Below are 27,276 nucleotides of genomic sequence, written 5' to 3'. Positions count from 1 at the left end.
TAGAGAGGGTCAATTTCTCCTTTATATTTTGACATTAAACTATTGGGATGGTATGATGGAAAAAATGCTTCAGCAGTTTTGAAAAAAAAAATTCTAAAAGTTTTTGTGGCTTTTATTTGCAGTTTTTAGACAGGAAATGGGCAAAGACAGAAGGGGGTAAAACATGCAGTGAAGGTTGACTAAGACCTTTGCATGCAACAAAAGTTGACAAAAACTGCACCAACAGCTAATTGCCTCTGTATATGGGGTGCCCACTTTAAAGACACCCCAGAACTTTCTAAAGCATGAATATGCCATGAGACCTTGTCTGTTTCCATAAACTTTTTTTTGACACTTTGAGATAGCAAAATAAAGGTATTTCAGAAATGCTTAATAGTAATCATTTTTATAATAAATTTATAATAATCATTTAGACTATTTGATCCTTTGTTGTTGAATGCACTGTACTTTAAAGGGAAATATAGTTACCAGACAGTACAATGCTTCTTAAAACGCATCCTGAAAACTTTGCATTAAGGACAAAAATGATCATAGTTGTTGCATCTCTAATTACAAGTTCTGACTTCATGGAAACTGATTCTATGTAATGCCAAACACCAGCTCTTCTGCTTTGAAGCATTTTCCATAAAACATGTTTAATATGTAGAATCAAACTGAGCTAGCAAACAATACAAAGCAAAAACACTCTTCAGAACATGCAATGCAATAAACTCTTGTTTATATCCCTGTAACAGTTTTGTTTTTACATCTGTCTGTCCTCTTCTACAGAACCTAGCGTTCTTTTAATCTTGTCTGGAACAGATATGGCATTGTGAATAAACTTGTCTTCATTTAAAGCCATGCATATATACACACCAACACACGATGCGTAGTGCAGACATGCATACATTCAAACACGAGTCAGTACTTCATGTTCTCACTCCAACAATATGCAGACGTGATTATAAAACAGGAATCAACAACTCAAAGGGCTGTTGATTCTTGCAACTTATTTCTTTGAATCCAGATGTTTCATTTTGATGACCTGTGTGTTTCAAATCAGGTTGGTATGTTGATCTTAGGATTTATTACTTTGTCTGACATAGCACACCCTAAATTAAGGAGATCTGCTACTCTTAGTCATTCACGCCGATTGATAACTATGCTATTTTAAAACTAATTCAGAGTATGTTATAAAGGAGTGGCAGCGTACCTGAATGTGCCAAAGTTTTGCTTCAACGGGTTTAGTTAAGATTCCATTGTAAAAATGATAGTTTATATGTTTCATGTAATAATTTGTGCAGTTTAGCATTTCTACTATGATTTATTCCACTCAGTTTATTTACGTACTTCTCAGTAATAAAAATATTTGTAGGTTAATCCTTTTTTAAGTATGCCCTGAACATATTTGTTTTTTATGGTAGAACATAGGCACCCCCATGCTTAAACATTTACTTTTTTTTTTTTTTTAGCTTGTTTTAGAAACTGTTGAGAAAAATGCAGCAAATAAGGAACACAGGCTACTAAATGTTGAAATTATGTTTGTGATTTGGAATGCCAAACGACTTATTTCTAGCTCACCACCTTTCTGTCCTTTCATGCATTGATCATTTTCCACCTAACACTGACACCAGGGTGTGTGACGCAAACTGGCCAGGGTGTAGCGCCAGCAGCCAGCTGTGGTGGGATTGAAGCTTGGCAGTTAAAAGTGGTAAAATAGCAATGAAAGGCCTTCTTCTTCTTCTCTGTTGGTGTCTATTAGCTACCCTGCATCTGAATGGGGGTGTGGTCATTTCAGAGCAGTCCGGTGTGAGCGTGAATGTGGGGGGATGCCATCCTGCTGTCACAGAGTCTTCCAAGTACAACATTACTACAGTGGTGGGATTGTGTGGCTTGTGTGTTTGTTCTGTCCTTTTGTAGAAGAAAGGTCCTGTTCTTCTTTCCATTTTCCTTTAGTTTTTTTTTTTTTTTTTTTTTACCCAACATGCAACAACTTTACTCCATAAAAGATTTTCTTCTCTGGAAAGCGGCTAAAGTGGCAGCATTCGGGGACAACTTGAGAGAGGAAAACTGCTGCTTGGTGCTCATTTTCCAACCATGTTGGCTCAAGTGAACCATTGGAAATCTTGATGACATTCTCACTGGCATCTTTGGTACCATACAAAGAAAAAAAATAATCTTTAAGTCAGACCTCACAGAATGAATTGAGGACTTTTTTTTCTATTAGACGACTTGATGAAGTACAACTTATTTTATATGTTAGAGATTCCCTTTCTCGTGAAAAGATTCAGACATCCATTCATTTTTAAGGAGTCTTCTGCTCATCCGAGACTGGGTTGTGAGGGTAACAGACATCCAAAGGTGTTCCCTAGTCAGATGGGACACACAGTCACTCCAGTGAATTCTGCGCCTTTCCCAGGGTCTTCTCTGTGTGGAAATAGAAATTCCTTCGTGTTAGAAATGTTATAGCTCGACAGTATCATGCTGTCACGATGCTACTATTGCAAAATACCACATCAAGTATTATAGTTTTTGATTCCCTAAAGCCATGTTTCTTGTTTCGTATCAAAATACAACACAAGAACCTCAAGTAATACTTTTACCACCTCTAGTAGGAATTATTGATTTTCATAACTGATGGGAGCAGATTAACTACAATGTAGAGCTAATAAACCAGAACAGAGCAGAAAGTCAGGCATATTAATCTTTGCTTCAAACACGTTGTTGTTGTCCTCCTTCCATGGGATTGCCACAGCACAGTAGCCTCCCTTCAATCCACAGCTGGGTGCACACAAACTTGGCAAAGTTTTTTTTACTGTGAACTGGATCTTTAGCCAACCTGTTCTACCACCATAGCCACTGCCACCCACGCCTCAAAAACAATGCTCAAAAGGAAAGGGAAGTGGAGTACAGACTGAGCAACTCGTGCTGCTTTTTGTTTAGTTGTGAAGTCGACATAGGAACATCATCCTCAAAGTATCCTGGTTTTCCGACTTTATGTGCAGGTCGGCAAACCAGTGTGATTTGCTTTCTATTGTTGGACTAAGTGACCAGACTGATTGCTATTAGCAATACAAAGTGATAACGTAACACTCTAAATTGTATTAATTTACCACAGATGGACCATAAATATTTGTTTGTGAAAATATTTTCAACAAAATACTAACTACCAAATTGCTCATTGTGGCAACTACTCCTGTGTTTTAAATACACAACAAACATATTGTATTTTGAGTTTGGGGTTGATGACTAACCTCATTTCTTCCCTTGTGGAATTCAAACGTCAGGGTTCCTTGCTTTTTAGTTTTACAACTTAAAAAATTTACTTCAAATTGGGTTAAATAAATATCATGACATATTTCTGTTTAGAAGCTATGTTATTGTAGTTTTAAAACACATTGACAGTGTGGTGATGCCTTGGAAATACAGTATGTTACTTAGGAAGGTGGTTCTTTCTATAAAAGGTTTGAGAGCTTCTGTCCTAAAGTAGAGATATGTACAACATGTGTGTATTCTTTCGTCACGTCAAGCCCAAGGACTCACGTCTGTATATTTTCTTTCTCTACCTCTCTCTGTTGTCTTTTAGCTCACTGGCTACAATGACAAGCCTGTGAATCTGCAGATGTTCATAGGAACCGCAGACGACCGCTACTTGAGGCCACACGCCTTTTACCAGGTGCACCGGATCACCGGGAAGACTGTAGCAACGGCCAGCCAAGAAATCGTGCTTTCCAGCACCAAAGTTCTTGAAATCCCTCTGCTTCCTGAAAACAGCATGTCAGCCAGGTACATGTCGGAAGTAAAAGTTGAATTATAAGGCCACATGGGCTTACCTCCATGGAGGAAGGGCTAACCGAGGAAAAATAAACACCCTTTTTGTTATAAATATACGCATCGTCTTCCAAAATATATTTTATAGAGTTTCTTGCTTTACACTAACGTAAGGGTTGGTTACACAAGGAAATTTACAGGATTTCCTGTGGAGCAAAGAAATAATTTTTATTTATATAACTATGACCTTTTACAGCTAAATAATTACGTTTTTTGTAGGATCTGGTTCCATTTACAGTGTGATTCATAGCATTTTTCATGGTATAGGATTTCTTATTTATAACTGTAATAAATTACCCTCGCAGGCAGTTTTAGTTGCCAATCTCCTACTGGGTTTGCGGGCTATTTTATCACCCAAAGGCTTTTTTACAAGTACTAACTAAATATGCCTGAGATGCTTAACATCCTGATGGTGCTGTGCAGGGCCAACTGTTTTTCCCCTCCTCCTTTCCTTGCAGTATTGACTGTGCTGGCATACTGAAGCTGCGGAACTCGGACATCGAGCTGCGGAAGGGGGAGACGGATATAGGACGAAAGAACACACGGGTCCGCGTGGTTTTCCGAGTGCACATCCCTCAACCCAACGGGAAGGTGTTGTCCCTGCAAGCTGCCTCTATTCCTGTGGAGTGCTGTGAGTGTCCACTTTCTGTTATATTCAAACACACAACAATATTTATTTAGAAATTGTCTTGATTAGAATGTCTAATATGAGACATTTTAGCCGATGGAGACTTGAATGTCATGTTCATTCAATCCATATTTAATTAAGATTCTAAAGTTAAAACAAAGCAGATATTTACTGGCACCATAAAATAAATAACCTCTTTTTCCCCACTCTGATTGTCAGACTAAAGGTTTCTTGTTTTAGGTCAGCTAGGATTCCTCAAACTTAGGTTCCCAAACTGTGGGGCGCGCCCCCTAAGGGGGGCGCCGTGTCATTGCAGGGGGGGCGTGGGAAGCCGTCTGGATGAAAAAAACAAAAACAAAACATGAACACTGTATGCGCTGGGTTTTTACCTTAGAATGGCCAACTCTCTGTTATTCCTATGTCAATTTGATACAGTAGAGGCTTCCACACTTCCCATATTTGTGTCCTCTGTCACTTTTATCAGCAGTTAAAACTGTTTAATCCGTTGTTAACATGTTGTAACCTGTTTTTCCGAGCCGCCTTTAAACGCAACATGAGCGCTACGACGCTCGCGCTGGGTTTACACCTGTGAAGGAGACCTGCTGCTGCTGGGCGGAGCTACGTAGGTTTGTGTTAGAATCACGGCAGCAAACCAGCAAAACGCAAAGAACTTTTCACAGTTTTTCCCTCCAAACTAACCGACTGAGTTGAGTAAAGCTGTTGGATGCAGGTAATGTTAGCTAAAAGATGACTAGCTAATATCAATACAGAACCTTAAGCTCAACAAGTACCTTGTAGGCTACTGATGTTGGTGTCTATTTTCAGCTACTCCCCTCCCCACCCCCTCATCCCCCCTCACACGCGTCGTTTCAACCAGACAGCCATTTGTAATCCATAGGGGGGGGCGCAGAAAATGTTTGGAAACCACTGGGGGGGGTGCAGAAGAAAAAGTTTGGGAACCACTGCCTCAAACCATTTATATTTGCTAAATGCCAGATTGAAGCATTGTTTTGCCTTCATCACATTCAGAAATGTACAGAACACTTAAAACAATAATGTTTGATCTTAGTCATACAGTTTAAAAAGCACTTTTTACTAAATAATGAGGTAAAATATTCTATTTCTCACTGATCTGGCATTTAGCAAATAGAAATAACTGTAGTTAAATAATTGATATCAGACTGAGAAAAAGAACAGTTATTTTGTCATTTTTAACACAGTGTATGTAAACATTTGTTTTCACCGACATAGACATTATAATGTGAAATTTCATCAGCTATTGTTAAACTTTCTGGATCTCTCCCAGCCCAGCGTTCAGCTCAGGAGCTGCCGCAGGTTGAGAAGTCCAACCTCACCAGCTGTCTGGTCAGTGGGGGTGAAGAGATGGTGATCACTGGTTCCAACTTCTTCCCAGAGTCCAAGGTTATCTTCCTGGAGAAAGGCCCTGGTAAGAAGAGCCTGTGCAATATCTTTGGATACAGTGTAGTTCCAAGATGGATGGTCATGCTGAATTTTATGTTAGGCAATATTAGGTGTGCACTGACCTTCATTAAACGGCTTAAATAAAATATACATTGGATAATGTTCGGCGTTTTAAGACTGAAAAGTATGAATGGAAGCGTTACCCCTGACTTGGTTTTAGCTCTTCATGTCTTGACAGTTTGTGACTTGCTTAACAGGTTAATAAAATCGTGCCTTTGATGTCACATTTTAATTTAAATACTGCAGTGGTCTGTAATAATCAGTGTGCCTGGGGCTCTTCCGTGTGGAGTTCCCATGTTTTCCCTAAGCCTGCATGGGATTTTTTGTGGATACTTGTGTTTCCTTAAGCAGTCAAGACATTTGAGGGAACAGAAAACAAGATGTACCAGATCAGATATTATTTATGACCTATTACAGTTAATTGACTTGATGTGTTTTATCTGGTGGTTGTTAGATTAGCTGGAACAAAAATACAAAGGAGCGTTCATTAATTCCAATACCTTAAATGCCTTAAAAAGTGATTAAAATGTGGTCAGTATGTTTTTTTCCCCTTAGTTTATAGAGGAAATTTTGAAAGAAATATTTATAAATGTATTTCAACTCTCTATTATAAATATTAGTGGCTTTTATGGATACTTTAGTCATTTGTTATCCTTAAAAGCTGATTTTATCTGTTAACAAATACCCTAAGCTGAAGATTAGCTTAAATTCCTTGTGGTATTTAAAGTTATTTTCTTTACCCATTCTTTTCTTCTTTAAAAAAGGACATGGAAGAGTTGGGTGGAAATTTTAAATGGATGACATTTGTTTAACCAGTCCCTACCTGCCCAAGGTACATTTGTGATACAGAGCAGCAGATTCAAGTTTGTACATGGCAACAAGCTGAGTGGTGTTGCCTTTGTGAGCGAGTGCGGTACTTTAAAATCGTCTATTTAAAATATCTGCCCCGAGGAATGTGTTCAGGCCCTTTTCAGAAGGAGCAAGTGAAGCATGGCAGGCTACACTAGTGAGTGGAAACCTCTGAGAGGCGCTTCTCGGTTTGGCAGTAACTTGGGCCCCATATTGCATGAACTCATTGGACTGTGAAAGAGACAGAAAAAAGTGAAAGTGGATGGAAATGTGATGTTGATTAGCACTGTGCAAATGGTTGCGCTCATTACCTTCTCTGCAGAAAGACACTGATTACCTTTGATAAGAGAAGAAAAGAAAGAAAACTGGCAGACTTTTTTCTCTACCAGGTTTCATAATGCACTGAAACCACATTAACAAAAAAAATCCAGTGATGATGGAGTGACATTAATTACTTCATTTTAAATGCAACACATAAACCCTCAAGTTAGATTCTCTTAAGGCAAATAGCCAGAGGGTTTTTTTTGTCAACAATTGTACGTCTACAGTGAAAAACAACTGGATACAGTATAGGATTTTGTAATGCATTTCACAAAATTACAAAGTTATTAAAACAATCACACAAATAAAACCCCACATGGTGACCATCCAGATCACAATAGGCCATAAGAACTCATAATAAATGGCAAAAATAATTGTTGACAACAAGGATCAATGAGTTTCTGTGTGATTTGTTGAATGCTTATGCTGGATTAGCAGGCTTTGACTGATTCTGAATCTGACTCATCTACTCCGATTAACTTTTTCTCCTGATGAACAATGCAAATTGAGGGCAATAAAGCAAGTATCACACAATAAAGAATATTTTGTTTGCAAGTTATTCAGTGATTTGCATATTTTTGAGCCAGAATGCGACTCTGGCTATCCACCAGCAATGATGGATGCTAACATAAATGTCAAGTCTGAGGCAAACTGTGACAAGGACAATGACGCAAGTTCTGGATGCTATATTTACTAGGCAGATTCACTGCCAATTGTCTAAAGGTCATATAGCAATAGATCTTTATTGTATAGCTGAGTGAATCTGAAGTAAAACATGTTTTAATCATTTACTAGTCATAGCAGGTTTTTCAGTCTTAACCCTTGAGTATTTTTTGCTTTTTGGGGGGGATTAGAAAGATGATGATTTAGTTTTAGGTTTTTCAAAGAAGTAATCAGACAGTGAAAAAGATTAAAACACAAGGGAAAGGAAGATATGTGGTATTAGTATGAGGATTTACTGCTTGAGGGCCCAAATATAAACTGACCCAACAGTCATCCTCCTTTCTGGGGTGGATGTACATTACTTAAAATGTTAATCTTGGAAAAAGATTACCATGTGAGTTACTTGACTTTGTAAAACTCTGAAATTGAAGTAGGTCCATAATTGGTATAGGTCTTTGACTTTTACAAGCACAGCTGTTTACAAAGAGTCTGACTGTAAAGGCTGACAGTGACTACCTTAAAGAGTGACTAATGCAGCAAGGGTGCTGGTGCCGTCTCATTATAAAAGCTCTGCAATTATATATTTTACAACGATGTTTTCTCTAAGATTTGTTTGGTTTTTCTAGCACAATGGGGAGTACATTCTTTTCCACAGAGAAATCATAAGAACTGGGTGGTTCGACGATCCAAGTCATTGTTTTACTGTGGTATGAGGCTCCTGTTGGTGCTTGTCTGACAGAACATGTGGGGCCCTTGCTGCTGCCTGTTGAATGTCAACAAGCTGTGGAGTAATAATGCATTGCTGTCAACTGTCAAGGTCATTGCTCACAGAGGAAAAAAAAACTGTCATCAACAAGTTAAGATATAAATTCTCAAACGATATGATGTGTTTGAGGTTAGAACTACCTAAAGTGACAGGAGGTTACTACATCCAGGTTTAATTTTCAGGTAACATCAGAGCATCAGCTTACATTTTGGAATTAGTGGTTCTTATAGCTAGCTTAACGGCTTAAATACAACAGGCTTGCAGTTGGGTGCGCATTGTTTAATCTACATTTAAACTAGGCGCCTCTGCAGAAATGTTGCAGATGCCTCACGGTGGTATTTGGGGAAATCCTTTTGGTTTTGTGGAACAGGCCATGCAGGTGCAGAATATACATGGTGCAACATGTGAGCACCATGAAAAAAGGGAGGCATCTGCAAGTTTTACTTCAGCTTAGAGGCCAATCCGTCCTGTAGCTTTCAAACTTTTTATTCCTCTCCAGGCTGCAATGACGGATTTCTTCCAACCACACAGGAATCCTGTTAGTTTTTTCATCCCAGCTGCTTCTTTCAGTCGCCTCTAAGATGTTTCTCCAAATAATAATGTCCCTCAGAGGAAACCTTATGTTTTTAAAGCACTTTTTATAAATATTCCATTGCTGTCAACATAAAGTTAAACAGGCACAGCAAACAGTGGGATTTTTTTTTCTTTTTCTTTTTGCCATTCGAGTCGTATTGGATAGCTGTTAAAATTTCTCTCACTTACACGATAAAAGACAGAAAAAAGTAGAGGTTGTTTCTAATGTCTGTAATCAAATCGGGATATTTTTTCCACAGAAACTGTTTAAAGTGAATCCTAATAAAACTGTGATTTAATTAGCTGAAATAAGTTAACCATATATGATTGATATGGTGAAAGATTTTTAACTTTTCTGGTTTTTTGTTGTCTTTATTTTAGATGGACGCCCACAATGGGAAGTTGAAGCAAAAATAATTCGTGAGAAAACCCAAGGTGTAAGTATTTTTTCTTTACTTCTGTGAATGTACATTGGGTTTCTTCAATGTGATGGGTTTTTTTCTGATTTTACTATTAATCTTATAAGTTGTTCAATATGGAATGTAAAAAATAGGATTATATATATATATATATATATATACACACACACAGTAATTGTCTTTTTTATTCAAACATTATTTCTACATGTCTTTGTAGATCTGATTTGCTTTTCCATTTTTACTATACAGATTTTTAAATTACTTGTATTATATGTAAGTGCCAGAGAAAATTGATGGCTTTTTTTTTTTTTGCTGTAACTGAGAATCTGCATCTTAATGTATGGGTCAGTACTTTAGTGGGACAGCACCGTGTATGTATGTTGAAATGTAAACCATGTTTCATGACCAGAAAAGTAAGTCATCAAAGTGTTGTGTTTTTTGTGCGTCTCTTTTAGTCATGCATTGTCGTGGAAGTCCCTCCGTACCACAGTAAGACTGTGACTTCAGCTGTGCAGGTGCAGTTTTATGTCTGCAATGGAAAACGGAAAAGGAGCCAATCACAACGCTTCACCTACCTTTCAGGTTGGTTTGGAGGAAGCAGGCATGATTGAAATGAATTTGAAACTCCTGAAGAATCTCGAAAGATTCTGAAAATGATGAGCAAGCTGTTTGTAGGTGTTTGCGTTCTGCATCCGGCTGTACAGAAACTTCCAGGTTAATTTCAAAATGCGTGACTCAGAGCGGTGATAACATCGTTGCCATGTTGCGCACTTCTCCACATGGGTTTGTGAGCCTCTTTTGTGCTTTCTATCTTCAACTAAAATACAAGTATAACTCAATAAATAAAAGTATAATTAAAAAAGTTAATTTATCTGATCATTTAATGTTAAAAATGCACACAAAGTGATTTATGTTGTGCATCTATTTCTGTAGATTTTGATGATTATGACTTACAGTTGATATAAACCCCAAATACCAACAAGAAAAAGTAAAAAAATAAAATAAAATACAGATATGGGGGCCTTCTTCCAAAGTAGATGGGGTTCCTTTTGCATAAATGACTGCATCAGTGTAGTGGGGCCTAGAGGGGATTAGCTTGTGGCAAGGCTGAGTTCAAGAATGGGAGCCATTACTTAGTCTTGACAATAACCCAAATGTGCTGCGAGTTTCCTGGTCAAATAATCCCAGAATCTCCTCGGTCATTGAGCCAGATATTGGTACTTTATCCACTGGATGTTCCAAGTTCTGCTGGTTAAGGAAATCCACATCGTTATAAACATTGTCAGCAGAAGGAAGCATGAACTGCACTAAAATGTCCCAGTTGACGGCTGCGGTGAATTTACCCTACTTGTGTTTGATCATCTGTTGGACAACTCTCAAGTCAGCAGTTTTCATGCCATAATGTATCGTCTCATTTCTGTGCTTTAAAAATGCTTTTTTTTCCTACTTTTTTATGAAGTCATATTCTAAGTCTCAAAAAATTAGGTTTAGATCATATTAATCAAAATTAACAAACATAAACATGTCATCCCATGTGTAGTGAATCTATGTAATGTCATTGTTTTGCTTTTAGAATTCGATGAACTAAATTCCCTTTTTGATGATTTTCTAATTTATTAAGAAGCACAACAACTTAATAAGCGTTAAGAACTTCTTAATAAACAATAGGTTTAACGCCTATTGTTGGTAGGTGTTAAACAATAACATATTTTCTGACACTCACGGTGGCATCTTGTTTTTGTTTCAGATGCACCGCTGCATTTTGTGTTTGTTATCCAGGAAAACTCCACTACACACTGAAAGTCTGTTTGTGATCGCTTTGCAAAGTAGGCTCAGCTTTGGGTACTTTGATGTGTGACTGAGCATCACTGATAATTTCATTGGAGTCAAACGAGCTCGTTCTTTTCTTTAATATTGTTATTGTTGTTGGGTTTTTTTTCTGTTAAAACCAGTCAAACTGAAAACGCTGTTGGCGTATTATATTGACATGTGAGCATTTTGTGCAACACATCCAAACCCTGACTTTTACCGCAACAGTGTGTATATTGTGTGTGTTTGTGTTTCTGTGTATGTGTACAAGGGGCCTTGCCCATCCACCCACCCAGCCTTTCTTTTTGCAAGCACGCCCACTCGTCACAGGCAGTTCCTGTTTTCCCCGCTGACAGATCAGTGCAGCCAATCAGAGCATTGTAGATTAACGCTGCTCTGTCAGTCAAGCCGGGTCGCTTACACCGCCGGTGTCACCACGGACACCGCCTGCTTTATTGTGGCAGGAGAAAAAGAGAAAAAGAAAGTCAGCCAATCAGTGGTGTTTCATGTTTCATCATGGTTCCACTACCAAGAGCCTGTCGCAAATAATATCTATTTTTTAAGAAAATCAACCAAGAAAAAACATCTAATATTTTTGCTAAAAACCTTTGATTTCAATTGTTGCTTTGAGTTAAGCTATGAATAGCCATACTTAAATTCGAAGTATCACTCTTTTTCCATTCTAATATCCCCAAGCCCCGTTTTCAGATTAAATAAATTGTGTTTAGCCTGACTTGCGCCTCTTGTTTCTCTCGGTTCCTAAGGTCTACCAGGGTGAGAAGAGGGCACAGTCAGTGCACTCATTTGTTCGTTTCAGTGTGATCTTGGCTGGGGGGCATTCAGTTCCTCATCCCACACATTTCACATGATGGCAACCAGACTGACTACATATGCTCTCTTCTGATTCAGAGCTGGATAAAAATAAAACTTGTGGTCACAAGGCACCAGATTGGGAAATAGGTTACCGATTGGCATAGCAGTGCTCTAAGCTGTCACAGTAAAGAGGAATGGCCCCATTTACAATGAAAATGTCAGTCTGTTTTTTCGCAGGCTGTTTTAATCTGGAATGAGACCTATTTTGCTGTCACATATTTCAGAGACTCTCCTCACTGCATCGAGGTCTTTTTTTTAGGTTTTACTGCAGAGCTTTTCTATAATAAAATTGGAGTTAGGCAATCAGTGGAGGACCAAAGTCTCCCTTTTATGTTGACTAAAATCAAAGAACTTGAAAGATGCGTAGATTATATTTCTTTATTGTTTTTATTACAACATTGAAAGTATTTCACTTGTAAGGTGTCTGTAATACTCTTGAAGTCTTACACATGCAGATAACTCATTTGTACATTTGTTTGCTCCTCTGTTGGTTTTGTTGTTCTATAATAAATATACATTTTCCATGTTTTTACATAAATTGCACATTTACTGTATGTGCTCAGATTTTTTGGTCAGTTTTTATGTTTCTTATTCCCTGACCAAAAATTAGTAATATTGTGCACAGGACTGTGAAATGATATTGAAGACTTCAGAGTCTACTTTGAACACTCCACACAGCCATGCATGCATTGAAGTTGTGCATCCTGCTCTGTTTTGACGCCACAGCCTCTCACATTGTCCTCCGGCTCACCCACGTTCAGAAGAAACCGTCTTTGTTTAAACATAAACTAGGGATGGATGGAGTGAAAGCATACAATCCAATAAAAAGACTCTGCATGGTATGAGTGATGTAATTGCAACTTTTCTTTTTCTTTCCTCTTCTCCCTTTTAGTGATGGTGAAACAGGAGCACAGAGACGAGCTGGACCTCACTGCCGTTCCTCCCATTTCCATGCCCTTGGCACATGCTCCCAGTCTGGTGCACCCTCAGCTGCCTTCTCCTGATCAGGGCCACCCATCGGACAACCTTCTGTCCAGCTCTCTTCACAGCCTGGCCACGGGCTCCGGACCTGGCCTGCTACCTCTGTCGGGCCCCTGTCCCTCCCTGAGCTCCCCGCCTTTCCAGCACCTGCCTCACCTCCAGGGTCACAGTTTGCACCACCCCCCTGCAGACTGCCACATGACGTTCCACCAGGGCTCTGTTCCCGCTCCTCCCCGGCCCACCTACCAGCCTTTGCAGCACAGTCCGAGTCACAGCCTGTCCTTCAACGGCCAGCCCAGCCTTCCTTCTCAGAGCTATGAGAGGATGTCCTTTCAGCAGAGCCCCACTGCAACGTCACACCCAATAGGCCTGGGAATAGTTTACTCATCCAGTTGCTCCTCACCGTCTGCCCTTTCATCCTCACCCACCAATCCCATTGTTGGATCCCCTCAGAACCATCAGCCTATGCTGTCCCCCTCGTCCCCGCACCTCCACACACTCGGAGGCTTCCACTGCTCTCCGAATCCTAGCCAGGTTCCGTCTCAGGGAGGCCACCCCCTAAGTGGGCAGCACTCCTCGCAGCTGCAGAGAGGTCTGGGATACCACCCAGTAAGCCAAAGGTCAGCTTCCTGTCCCACACCGTCCACTGCCCCCCCACAACGGATGATCCCCTCTCCTCATTCTGGACCTTCTTCTCCTCAAGTCCACCCTCTGCCCTACCAGTCTCCCACTTCATCCTCCCCCACCTCAGCTGGGAGTCCTCTGGGCCCCCTGCAGCAGCATTCAGGACAGCCGTCTCCACAGGCCACGAGTCCAGTGATGACCAGCCTGTCCCCTGCAGCTGTGGGGCCACTGGTTCATCCGCTAAGTCCTCAGGGGCCATTTCCCTCTGAAGGGGAGAGGCTTAATATTAAGCAAGAACCGGAGGAGAGGGAGCCCACCTTCCGGTCCATCGGCCTACAGGATATCACTCTGGATGACGGTAAGAGAAATGGTTTCTGAAAACGAGAAGTTTTTATTCTGCCAAAATTGAACACCTTCACACACTGAGTTATTAAAATTTCAAACATAAAGGCCACTTTACATTATATCCACCACATTCACACACAAACTCTTAAGGCTTTGATTCAAATTTTAAGACAGTCAATCTTTATCGAGAACATGCATCTCGAGGTTTTATTGATTGTTCTTGCACCTTTTCTAGATTAGCCCTAATTGTCCAGGGTTTTACCAACTGTACTGTCATGAACTCTAACCCTTTTAGTCCTAGTTCATGATGAGGCCTGTGGGAGCTAAATGGAGCTCTTGTGTGTTTTACACAGATCTCAGGGTAATCTTTCTTCCTGAAGATCAGTTACAGAACTGAAATTTACCTCTTATACATAATCTCTATGGCTGTAGGCAGATGGAGTCGAGATTATTTTATAATCCTCTTCATCACTGCAAATATCTTCCCCCCTTAGCATCTAGCAGATGTTTCAGTAATGCTTATCCCAGCTGTTAATCTGTATTTGCCTCTTTGGATTACATTGTGAAACATATTACAACTCTTTAACACATTCGGTTTTAGTCACCAAATTTTGGGGCAGGTTAAGAAACAAATTATTTTTCTGTTCAAACAACCAAAATATTTTGCATCAAAATGTGATATAGCTGCTTTCTGTCAAAAAGAGCAAGAGTTAGAGGTCGCTGTTGCACAAAAAAAACCTTCCATAGCTGACTTAAGGATCAACCATTGGTCCAGCTTTTCACTTTGTCGTCTTTCTGTCTCTTTTTCTAACTAATTCTGTTTGCTCTGTATAAACCTTTGGTTTGGCATTAGATATTTTAAGCTCTGCTATCTGTGACGAACCATAATGTCTGTCTGAAGCAAAGGACCGCCAAGGGATTAAATTTACCGTTCAATATACGATGGGTGGGATAAACATGGGTCTGGTGTAAAACAATACAGAGGGCCAGTTGTTTTGATTTCAGGGGACTGAAACCTTGATGTCTGATAGCAGTGATAACATTTGGACTGACGTTGCAGAGCATAGTTGTGTTTCAAGTTTCATTACTGAGGGGCTTGTCACCTGGTATTGGGTGTCATAGACACAAAGAGGAGTGATAGCTGTAGTATTACATTAAATGGCTAATTGACATATACCAGGATTTTGTATCTCTGGCAGCAATTTGATAATTAGTTACACTTTAAAACTTTGTTGGCTTCTCAGTTCCAGTGAATGGAAGAGCATTGCATTATTTCTTGCTACTTCCAAATATTGCAGTTTTTGCGTGATCATGTTTTTATGTGTGTGTGTGACTCCCATTTAGAACCCCAATTAGAATACAGCTTGGTGTTTCAAACTAGAAAAGTTGATTCAAAATGCTTTTAAATATCAGCTCATGGTGTATTTTAAAAAGAGTCTAGAAGATTAAACATTAATTAGTACCCTGGTGAGGCTTTGCAGTAGAGGGTGTTATTGTGTGTTAGCAGGGGTCAACCTAATGAACATAAATCTGCCAACAACAGGTCACATGTGAAGTACCAATGTCCAGTGGAGTGTATCTGCAGTCCCTTCATTTTTTCCTCAGTTTGCCATGTTGCCACCACAGACAATCAAAATTTGTTGCAATTTCTAATGAGACAATAGAAAGTGGTGCATAAAAGAAAAAGAATTGGAAAGTGATACTGATTGTTTTCTCTTTTTTACATTTCTTACAAATAAAAATCTGAAAAGCTGGGCATGCATACAAAATTCTCTATTTAGTGTCTTATGATGCGGCTGTGTGCACTCGCCCTCTTCTCCAGATAAAGTTTGCAACACAGTTCAGCTGGGAATGTATGATCTCCCTTTGAGTCTGGAGCTAAAAATAGTTTTCTGTGCCAGTCCAGTTTCATAGTCCAGATTTTTAACGTAGCAACAGGAAGCTTTGCACAGCTCTGGGTTTTCGGAGGTCGTGGCAATCTCTCTTAATTAGATCACATTCACTCCAGTTTGGCAGAGAAACAGTTCAACACGAACCTGATTGCAAACGTGGAGGAAATGTAAAGACATACTATAGTGACTAAAACCTTGCATAGAATTATAGACATAGATCCATGCATGCATTTAATCAATTTTAGAATAAAAGAAAAACAGAATGCCAAAGGTACTAGCACTCTGAATCTACTATCGGATCACTAAAAAGTTTGGATGAGGGTTCAGGATCCTTGTCACGTGAAGTTCGTGAAGGCGACTCATTAATGGTTCAGTTTCTGTCCAAGCTTATGTCAGATTTTTAGATAGGATGCTCCTTCAGCCCCAAGTGCTTTGGAAAATTTCCCCTTGAACATTTTTTTAAAATCAAACTCAAAACACAATTGCAGGCTCATGCCTGTGGTATGAGACTGAGCTCTACAGTTAGAGTAGAAAGTGCTCTGGTTAGCAAGCAGATGGCCCTTGTGACGCACACCAAAGCATGCTTGAGATGTGTGTGTTAGTGTGTGTATAAGAGGGGTAAAAAAAAAGGGTGTGTGTGTCTGTTGATTTGATGTTTTCGAGGTGTGTGTGTGTTTGCGTGTGTCTGTGTGTGTTCCCAGGGCAGAGCACACAGGAGGTGAGAAGACAGACTGATAGACAGATGGATAGACAAGTTCAAAATCCAGCTCCTCTGCAGGGTCACTCTGCTGAGACAATCAGTCTGAAATGCACTTGGTGGTTAAAAGAAACATAAAACATATTTTTACTGTATGTCTGTTACAAATCAGAGAGATTAGTCTGAATTAAATAAAAATGAACAAGGTCGTGTGTATTCTTCTTTGCTAAACTTCAGGTGGAGAACTTCGTTTTCTTTATGTTCAACTCATAAACTTATTGCGCTGCGTCACGGTTTCTAACAACTGCTGTCACTTTCTGTTTTCATCTTTCTTTCTCGAGAAACTTGCACATGACTACACCATTTAATCTGATTGGAAATATAAATGAAGCAACACCGTGAAACATCAGAAATGTTGCTCGGCACACAGGCCAGTTTGTTGGTATGCTTATTTATTTTTTTCTCCAAAGTAATACTTTCAGCTCAGTGTATTATTCTGCAGTTTTATTCTGGTGGGTCAGGCTTTTGGACTTTTTTTTTTTTTTTTAAATAATCCATTTTTATAAATGGATCATTTATAAATATTTAAACAAAATATTTTGTGGTAATTTACTCTATTGCTGCTTTGCCATCTACAATAAAAAGAAAGGCCATTAACTTGATGAAAACAAATAAATGGTCAAATTTCCAAATATGGTTTGACTTAGACCCGTTTATAAATATCGATCCAAGAATTATGTTTTTTAATTTTTTACCTCCCGGTTTTCCGTTTAATTTCGACGATGTTGCTTTCTTATAAACTAAAACATGATGCATGATTTCTGTAAAATTAGTTAAGGATTAAGTGGTCAAAAGTTAAATAAAATATATATTTAGAATACTTTGATACATGATGATGTCAAATAAATTATTCAATTAATTTCTGAATGTGCAGAAAGATATTAGTATTATTGGTACCGTGATACAAAAGCCATTTTTTATCAATATAAAGTTCTTATATTTATGTGTTTAAAGACTTAGAAAAAAATCACAATCTGTCTGCAGGTCTCTTTGGTGTGATTATTTGTAATGCAGGGGATAAATCACTGGTTGTTCTGTTAATCTGCTCAAGTGTATATATACGTATATGAGTGTGTGCGTTTGTGTGTATGCGTGTGTGAGAGAGAAACCAGTGAGAGGCTTTGTGGAGCCATTAATCAACTAGACCAGTAATAACATCAAACTCCTCATTTGATGACAGAAGAAAAAAAACTGTGGAAGGAAAATATGTTTCCGCTAAGATTTGCCGCTGCTCTTTAAAAAACAATGGCAAAAATTTCTGGTCTTTTTTCCTCTTTTTAACAAGTGGAAAATGATTTTTTGTCTCAGGTTTCCACACAGTTGAAAGTGTATGTATTGCAGAGGTTTTGGCAGAATCCAAAAGGTTTGTGCAAAGAAGTTGCCAGCAGTTTTTTTTTTTGTTTGTTTTTGTTTTTATTTTTTAGGCAGGAGAAGCCCCGAACTCCCTTTGATTGGGTCAATGTAATGCTTTAACATATGTTTTGCACATTTTTCATAAAAGAAATGAACTGAACAGTGTAATCAGAAGTAGACATGTTTTTTCCCCTGTCTATTTTAATGTTTTTGAATATATAAATCAGTACAGTTTTAGTGATGTTTAAGTGCAGACTTGGCTCAGAGGACTGAAATGGATTTTGCTGTTGACATGTTTTTGTGTGTAAAAGTGAGTTACAACATTATTTTGCTCATTCGTAGAATCTTGTGGTTGTTTTTTTGCCTCCAGTTTGGTTTTAACAAACCACTTCTGTTCAAAAAAAAAAAACTCACTGAAAGGAAAATTCAAGCGGCTATCGTTTTCTTCCTGGAAGATGAAACACTGGTGTTGGTTCATAAGCAAAGTGTTACCTGTTAACCTTTCCAAAATATTTCACCTTATAATCCAATATGCATTTCTTAGTTTTTTGCCGTTCAGGCTCCAGACTTCCTTCTTAAAGTTGGCGCCTTAAGTGATCTTTCAGGGTTTAACAACTTTTGCGTCCCAGATCAAAGGCTGGGATTCTTGTGAATCGCTTACCGTCACTTTAAATGGGAACTCCACGAATGATTCAGAGATGAGTGACTTTGAGAAACCGACTCTGTGATGAGCTTTTCTGCTGTGCTCTGCATCCTCACCCACTCACTTTCTTAGCCCAACACTGGAATTAAAGTAAATAAATAAATAAAAAAAAACAAGTGGAACACAAAGAACATAACAAGAGGTCACAGAATTAAGTTCAATTTATTGGCCAGATATTTCTAGTGTGTGATTGCTTCTGAGGAAATGTCTGCATGTATTTACAGGAAGCTGCAACTGGAAAATGTTTGCTTTGATATTCCCTCTTGCAGGGCAAACCCAGCCTTGCTTCGTCTCTTTTCCCTGTGCACAAAGGTTTTCCATTGTGGCATGTTGTCTTCATTTGGTGGAGTCAAGAATCAGTCAGTCTTCATGTTATTTGCTTAAGCTGCTCTGCCAGAGTAATGTTATTATGCCTGGTTGAGGGAACTTTTTTCAGTGTGTCATAGAGGTTTATGGTAATTGCCCATTTTCCATTTCAACAGTAGACGTGTTTATTTTACTGGATGTCCGAATGTCTTTTTCACTTCTGTTTTGCATTAGGGAGGTCTGTCCTATGAGCCCCTTTGAGATGCTCTTTAGAAATGAAGGGGTGAAATTACTCATTTGCCGTGGTCTCCTTCTAGATGTGAAACTTTGGTTTGGGGAAATTAAAGGAACCCATTAAACCTCTCCTTTCACTCTGGGGAGATTTCTGGATGTATTGGTTTCTAGATTTAAAGATCTAAACTGACATTTTGCGAATGCAATGAGTTTCCCAGACTTGTTCTGGGATATGTCTTTATTGTTCATAATTTTCTTTCATGCTGCTTAACACTGCAGTTTATTTTTCCCTTACTCTCTGTGAAGGCAAAAAGGTCATTCCTGCTGCCAGTGAAAAATGCCATGTGCATGTCAAGCCTTGCAAAAAGATTTTCCTATTTTATTATTTTGGAACCACAAGCTCATAGATATCATATTGACATTTATTGTCAAAGTATAATGCAACCAAGTGTATACTTGTGAAGTAGATGCTAAATATATTTTATTTTTAATCTTAAAAGTGTGACATGCTTAATATACATCCAGCCCCCATGAGTCAATACTTACAGTTGTCTCTGCCAAATTCGAAACTCTGGAGACTTCTTTTTAAAATCAGTAAATCTCTGACAGATTCTTAATTAGATTTGTGTCTCTGCCATTCCAAGACATGAATAAACTTTGCTCTTAAACTGAAAAGCACCACCACAGCATGCTGCCGCCACCACCATGTTTCACAGGGGGGGGTAGTGTGTTTGTGTTGGATATTTACAACATGTAGGATTTTGCCAAAAAAATGATTTGTGGTCTCATCTAGCTGCTTTCTTTATTTGATGTGTTCTCTACATGGGATTTCCTTAAGTAGCACAATTAACAGAATACTTTTTACTTCTTCAAAAGTTGAGGTTTTTTTTTTAAAGATTTTTTTCATCACTAGAGGCCTTTATTGACGGTGACTAGACAGGAAATGGGTGGAGAGAGAAGGGCTTGGGGAGGAACGTGCAAGCTGTCAGGGCGGGAATCGAACCCAGAACCTCTGTTTTTAGGACAATAGCCTCTGCATTTGGGGCGTTCGCTCCATTTCTACAGCATGCAGTGCCCCAACGTCTGCACAAGTTTGTCCCTGGCCTGTCTGGTGGTTTTCTTTGTCTTCATTATGCTGTTTGTTCTCTGATGTTCTCTAGTTACAGCATAACTTTAATGGCACAGTTATTATTCAAGGATGAAAGTGTTTTAAAAGCCCATGTTTTCCTTCCACTTCACTATTATGCACTGCTTGGTCTTCCGGATGTATGTGAAAACGTTCAATGGGTAATGCTGTTTGTTTTTTTGTTTTTTTATATATATATACTCCTTTTTTCCCAATCAAGCATTTTCAATCTTGTGACACAAATGATAAACAGTTTTGTTTTGTTTTTTTCTTTTAATCCAGAAAAGATTAGATATTTAGAAGTCTTTGGTTCACACTGAAAGGAGCAATCTGATGACATCCTACTAGCATATGTAGTAGTAGTAGTAATAGTAGTCATCGGCCAAATGCAGATGTATATATTTTGTGTAGGGAGCCCCCCTGCCAGTCATCTGCAGAGGATCTCCCTCCGGCTGAGACATTCAGAGCCACAGTTACTACGACAGGCAGCGCTGAATCACTGGTTTTCTGTTGCACTGTCATGAACAATACCAGTAAACCCGAGAAAACGCTATCAGCATATGAAACCAGTGTAAAGCTGAACTCTACTCAAAGCTCTCTTTCACTTCTGGATTCCTGATGTGTGGAGCTCCACCTTTATATTGAAGTGCAGAATATCTCAGTCACATTAACAAAGATATTCTTTATTGAGTAAGAAGTTATTTTCAGAGGGGACGTTCTTAAAAAAATGAACATGTTTTAAGTACAGCAGTTTATTGTGAGGCGAAGAGTTTTGGGTTTGGGTTTCACCCACAGGGAAAACTACGAACGTGTAAGAGATAAACATCCAGGCCCTTTTGGCCGCTTCGAGACTGAAATGAAGATTTGCCTCCTTTCTAACGGCCCCAAATCAGATCATCCAAATTTGCATTTAGCGCAGCTTGAAATCTCGGGAGTGGAAGGTACGCGAAAAGGTTTCTGACAAATCATCTGCAGAACCTTCTCCCTGCACCTCGTTTTATGAGAAAAGCGAATGAATCAAATCGAGAGGAATCACTCTGAAGCTGCTGTCGATCGAGTCACGGGCTTTCGGTTTATTTAATGCTAATTGGCCTGAGTTGGCCTTCTCTGAGTGACTTTGTCAGGCCACGGGTTAATGTTTGCCTCTGCAGCAATCTGATCAGTACTTTTACAGCGGAAAGTGATATGTTTTTGCAGACGCCCACTTAATGTCGGTCTGTCACACTCTGCTTCATGTCGCTCATATTCCTGTGGTATTTCAGCAGATTGACTTCTATGACCTCTTGTTGCACAGTTTACCATGTTGCGCTTGAACAATGCAGAATACCTCTAAGGAGCCTCCAGGAACCAGAATTCTGATGGGTGCTGCATCGTACGGCACGTAAAAGCATCACATTGTTCAAATGTTCTATTTTCACTCATCTCAGTTTGGGTAAATTGCAATAAATGAGGCAGAATCCACCAGCCGCTGCTGTATAAAGGGCTGCAACTAAAGAGGAGCCTAGATAAGAGAAGTGCAGCTCTTAATTTTTACAGATACAGCTGCTGTGTCGCTCGGCTGCACTTCTAACAGCTGTAAGATTTAGTTTATTTTGAGCCCAGCTGCACCAGTCGCCTTTCAAAAGGTCACGGCCTTTAAAGGAGATGTGCGCTCCTCCATCACAGTTTTATTCTAACCCAGAGAATAGTGTGACAAATTGGCAAAGTGGCGCAGATTATATCCCCATGTTGGGTTGTGTATGTAGAGGTAAACGTTTGCTTCGATAGTTGCACGGTTGTCTCAAAAGTGCGTGGTGGTTCTGCGAGTGTGACAGTGTGTGTGTGAACATGGTTGACATGGGAAAGGAAGAGCCTCCCACGCTAACAGGATGATGTGAGTGATGGTGGCCAGACACAAAAGCAAAAGCACCAAGAAACATAAATAATGCACACTGAAGCGCTAAATAAAAAGAGTTGGATGCCTGAGCAAAGGCTTTAAAACTAATTTGAAAACTGTTAGTGATTTAATGTTTAAGCACACAATGAAATGGTTTGACTGAATATGAAAATTATTGCTCTTTTAAAAGTCAATAAAGCCGTTCACGTAGCTACTCGGTTTCTCATTTCGCCAGCGTTTTTGCTTTGTAGTGTAAATTTAAATATGATTTTTCTCTTTTTTTTTTTCTTCTGGTTTCTCATCACTGAGTCACTCCCTGGTACTTTTTTTTTTTCAGTTAAGTTACAGCAAGAGATTTGTTTATAATAACCAGAGGAATGCCTTATTTTTACGTCACAGCAGAGAGATTTACAGCTGCATGTTACCTGCCATGTCTAAACAAGCCTGCCTGCAAATCTCTCTGTGCCAAACTGGGCCAGAGGTCTCTACTGCACCCTCTCCCAACCAGTTCGCCCTGTCTGATTTCTGCGCTGCGTGACTGACCTTTTATCGTCACGCTTAAGACTCTTGGGGAAACCACATGAAGAAGTCGCAGCATGAAAACCGAACACTTTACATGCTGTCACAGTGGAAGCGAGAAGATGTTTGCCATAAGTTTCAGCCAAATGGGATTCTTCTGTCTCTCAGTCCTCTTATCTTCTTTCCCACGTCAAAGTATTTGATGTTGATTTACTTCAAAGCTCTAGTTTTTTTTTCTTTTTTCTTTTTATTAGCTCCCTGCTCTGTTTCTTGTGGTTCTGCTCTAAGCACCAAATGGAGGAAGCAGATGGAAAACAATCACACATGCTGGCTAGTAAGCAGACAGCAGCACAGAGAAGGCCTTATCCGTTTTTTTTATTATTTCTTTTTATTTAAAACCACTCACTAACTGAGTCTGGAGTAATTAACTTCGCTGTGCCTGAGTGCCTCTCTCACATTAACGACATGTTTTTTACCAATGAGTAGGTTTCACACAGCTCCTCAGCTATGCTTGAAAACCCTATGAAAGGGTCTTGAGGAAATCCACCCAACCACTGTTAATGAAGTCGTGAACAAGCCTGCTGCTCCTGCTGTTCTTTTAAAGGAGTCGCTGGAATAGCTTATCTAACAGGACTCTTGGACTCAGTTATATGAGCTGGCTGGCACAGCCTGTGAATGGAATAGTTTGTGATGATGGTTTGTGATTATATCTCACGTCATGGCAAATGACTTTGCGACCTCTGAGTTTGCCACTCTGTTGTAGTTTTTTTTTTTTTTTTCCCCCCCCCACTTTTAGCACAGAGTTTTGATCCTGAAACGATTCTGGTGTGGAACTGCACTGCCCTCTGCTGGAGAGAGACACTCATAGCCCAAGGCTTTGCTTTGCTTAGTGTGAAAACTACAAATGAATCTCAATCAGTTAGAACGTCATTGTCATTTATTTCAGCAGTTTAATTCTTTAAAGTGAAACTCTGAAGCACCTATTGATATATTTCAAGTGTTTAAATATGTTTTTTTTTTTGTTTTTTTGGAAATTGATTTTTAATTCCATGCATATCGATTATCTAAAGTTGATTGATCTTATTGACTTTAGATTGACAGTCGGCCATTTTCTCATGTGCTGAATTAAAAAAAAAAAAGCACATCATTATATTTTAACTATTAGTTTTTTGTGTCAGCTGTGTTATATATTGACTGAGTAAACAGTAGCATTACTAAACTTAGAGGTGTCTATAAAAAATAAAACAGAAACTGTGGTTAAGTAAAGGGGTCAAAGTGGCTGCACGTATCTGGGCATTTTAATGTAAAGTTGAGTGGAGGGAAAAACTGGTAGAAAAGGTTACAAAAGAGGAAATTAGTACAGCATTAAGAGGATTGTAAATAATATCCTATTTAGTTTGGGGAGCGTCACCAAGTATGGATGCTTTTTCAAAGACCAATAAACTTTAATTTTCCAGAGAAAACTTACTACTGGAGCTGGAAGATGATTTAAATATCCAAAATAATTCCACAACAACCAAAACCAATAAATAAAATGGAAATGAAAAACCCCACTGACAACTAAAATCAATTATGAGGCATCTGTAAACAAAACACTTTAATCTGTAGAACAGAAATGATTTTAATTTATCATGTGGTTAATTGATGGTGACATGTCACTCATGTCACCTTTTGATTTATGACTTGTCTTAAAGTTTGTTGGAGTTTGATTTGTGAGCTAACATCAGAAATCCCCGTTCCATCGATGAATACCTTTCTGACATCTTTAAACTGTTTCTGAAGATGGCTTGGAGCGTTTTTAAATTGTTTCCGTCTTTCTGTTCTCGTTTCTCTCTCTTCACAGTAAATGAGATCATCGGCAGAGACATGTCCCAGTCCCCCAGCGCTCACGGCCCTCAGTCGGCGCACAACCATTCGTAGCGCAGATCTTTGCCTGAACTGTCAGTCTTTTTTTTTTTTTTTTGTGGCTCACGCAGCATCACCTCCAGCTGTTAAACCCTGCAAACGCCGACCTGGTGGAAGAAGACTGAAGACTGTGGTGAAAGGTCTGTTTTCAACCATGAGATCTCTGATATAGATGGAAAAACACAAACTTCATACAGATGTAGAGCAGAACCATGCTCAGGGCAGAGCAGACATGCAGAGCTGGAGCAAGTTTTTTTTTTTTTTTTTGACTTTTCACAGCTGTGTGTAGGCTTGTGTTTGAACATCTGTCCATTCACAGCTCTGCTGTCTTCCTGATGGTCCGCTTGACGTTTTCAATCCTCTTCTCACCAGCATCAACTTGTGAATTAAAGATGCAGCTCACAGCTGTGCTGCAGGGATTCCAGGGCTGTGCATCCCACTTCTTCAGAAGATTTTTTTTTTTTTTTGTCTGAGCAAACGTGGACTCTTGCTAATTAAAAAGAGAAAGAAATTTGAGACTTGATTTGCCATACAATTAATTCAAATCAAACCTTCCAGTAGTATTAAGAAAAACAAGTTTCCCCCTAAAAGACTGATGCGGTCACGGTGTTGGAGGTCAGCAGCTTGTTTTCCTTCTGCAAAATGCAACATTCCACAGACTTGCAGCTGTGTAGGTACCTGTACAGTAATGAAGCCCGTTTCCTCTGTTAGAGCTTTCAGTTTTTCCTTTGCTTCTTTGAACAAATGCCTTATTAATGTTTAGCAAATCCACAAGCTTTTTTGTTTGTTTTCTCACCAGACTTTAAGACTGAAGAGTGCTTGTTTTTAGAAACAGATGTGCTTCTTTTGGATTTATGATTTCACAGTAAGATTTAGTGTTTTTTTTGTTTTTTGTTTTTTTTTTGACAATTCATAGAGGGTTTCTAGTTGGTCCTCAGAAATGGAGCTTTCTGCCACTAAAACTATTCTCCTCTCAAATGTGCCTTCGATTTCCTAACGCACCATGTTTTCAAATGACAGCCAACTTGGGCTTCGATGGAAAATGTTCTGACAAAAATTGTGAAAGTATTTTATATATAAAGTGGTCTGTATGTTGTATTTATGTAATGTCCTCATTTGTAAAGAACAACGTAAAATCCTAGAATCCAGACAGCAAAATCTGGACATTTTGGGGTCTTCCAAACCTTTTCTGCTTGAAACAATCTACGTCTGCTGTCTACAATCAGAGTTCTCTTAAATTGTTTCCAGAATGCTCATTGATTTGTTCCTGTATATTTTTTTTTCTCCCCCCGACTCGCGCAAATGTGCAATGGCTGCACTGCAGCAATAAGTCATCCTCCAGGAAAGAGCAGACTGACTGATCCAGATGCTGGTTTGATGATTTCCACTGACTTTTATTTTTTTTTTTGCCTTAAGATTGACGGTGGTTTGAAGTCAGTTTCCAGGTGAAAATGATTCTGCTATGCATTGATATTCTGCTTAATGCCTTTAAAAATAATTTTAAAAAGACAAAAAAAAATTTTTACCTTGATGCCTCTAGAAGTAGATTGTAGACTCATAGATGCTTGAATGGAGGACACAGCGTAAGCATCTTAATTCAGTTGTGTTTGAGGATGGATGCTTGAACCAAATTTCTTGTATATATGACAACTTTTCAACAACAAAAGCACACACGTTTAGGCTATGCACACTATAACAGCAGCAATGTGAAGTAAAATGCTTTTGGACTTCACATAGAAAAACAGAAACTCTCAGAAGAAGAGAATATCATCATGTTGCGTGAACTATGTAGGATGCCTTAACTCCTGTTTGTGAACCGGTTGGTCTGAATTCCCCCCACACCCCCCCGTTTCCTTCTCCAAAATGACTGAGACTGATCAATAACAGTTATCAATGTTGTACATTTCAGGTTCACAGGGTCAACCAAACGGGTTGGGTGGGAGAACAGAGAGAAATGTTTGCATTAAAGTAAATTCTGCAGCTTGTGAGACCACAACACACACAAACAACGAAACAAAACCAGCATCGACAATAAACTCTGAACTCCGGCTGCTGTCCTTTTCTGCCACAACCAAAGATCGAACAATTTGTTCCTATTTTAGACGATAAGGCTGCAAAGACTGTACAACTCTATTTTTGATACTTTCAAATGGATATGGATGTCATTCCTAAGAGGTTAAGGACATTAATAGGTGTCTGTTGAAACTATATATATATAAATATATGAAGATATATTGATATATATATATATAAAACTTTGTAAAATAAAAGGGAAATACAGGTTTTAGCTGATGTTTACCAAGCCTTGTATTGTCATTTCTTGTATATTTTGTATGTTAAATGTTTTGTAATTTTTAAGACTGCAGTGCTTTTTTTCTGAAATTATTCAAAGGGAATGATACCTTGCATCATACTGTAGGCTCTAACGTAGTGTATCTCAATAAAACTGAAAACTCACTCAT

The 27,276-nt window shown here is 38.9% G+C and overlaps 1 protein-coding gene across 1 annotated transcript in view; it reads left to right on the top strand.

Annotated features, from left to right (window-relative positions):
* Positions 1-27,271, top strand: part of nfatc3a (nuclear factor of activated T cells 3a) — a 64,678-nt gene extending 37,407 nt beyond the window's left edge. Inside the window, exons 4-10 of the mRNA XM_014992052.2 lie at positions 3,566-3,765; positions 4,269-4,441; positions 5,745-5,885; positions 9,474-9,529; positions 9,967-10,093; positions 13,086-14,156; positions 24,753-27,271. Of these exons, the coding sequence (XP_014847538.2) occupies positions 3,566-3,765; positions 4,269-4,441; positions 5,745-5,885; positions 9,474-9,529; positions 9,967-10,093; positions 13,086-14,156; positions 24,753-24,829 (1,845 nt within the window). The 3' untranslated portion in view covers positions 24,830-27,271. The remainder of the gene's footprint in view (positions 1-3,565; positions 3,766-4,268; positions 4,442-5,744; positions 5,886-9,473; positions 9,530-9,966; positions 10,094-13,085; positions 14,157-24,752) is intronic.
* The last annotated feature ends 5 nt before the right edge of the window (positions 27,272-27,276 follow it).

Source organism: Poecilia mexicana, unplaced genomic scaffold (genome assembly GCF_051168715.1).
Source record: "Poecilia mexicana isolate PSO_F unplaced genomic scaffold, ASM5116871v1 scaffold_3, whole genome shotgun sequence".
Lineage (NCBI taxonomy): Eukaryota > Metazoa > Chordata > Actinopteri > Cyprinodontiformes > Poeciliidae > Poecilia > Poecilia mexicana.
The sequence above is the reverse complement of the archived record's forward strand: the minus strand, read 5'-3'. Positions and strand labels throughout refer to the sequence as shown.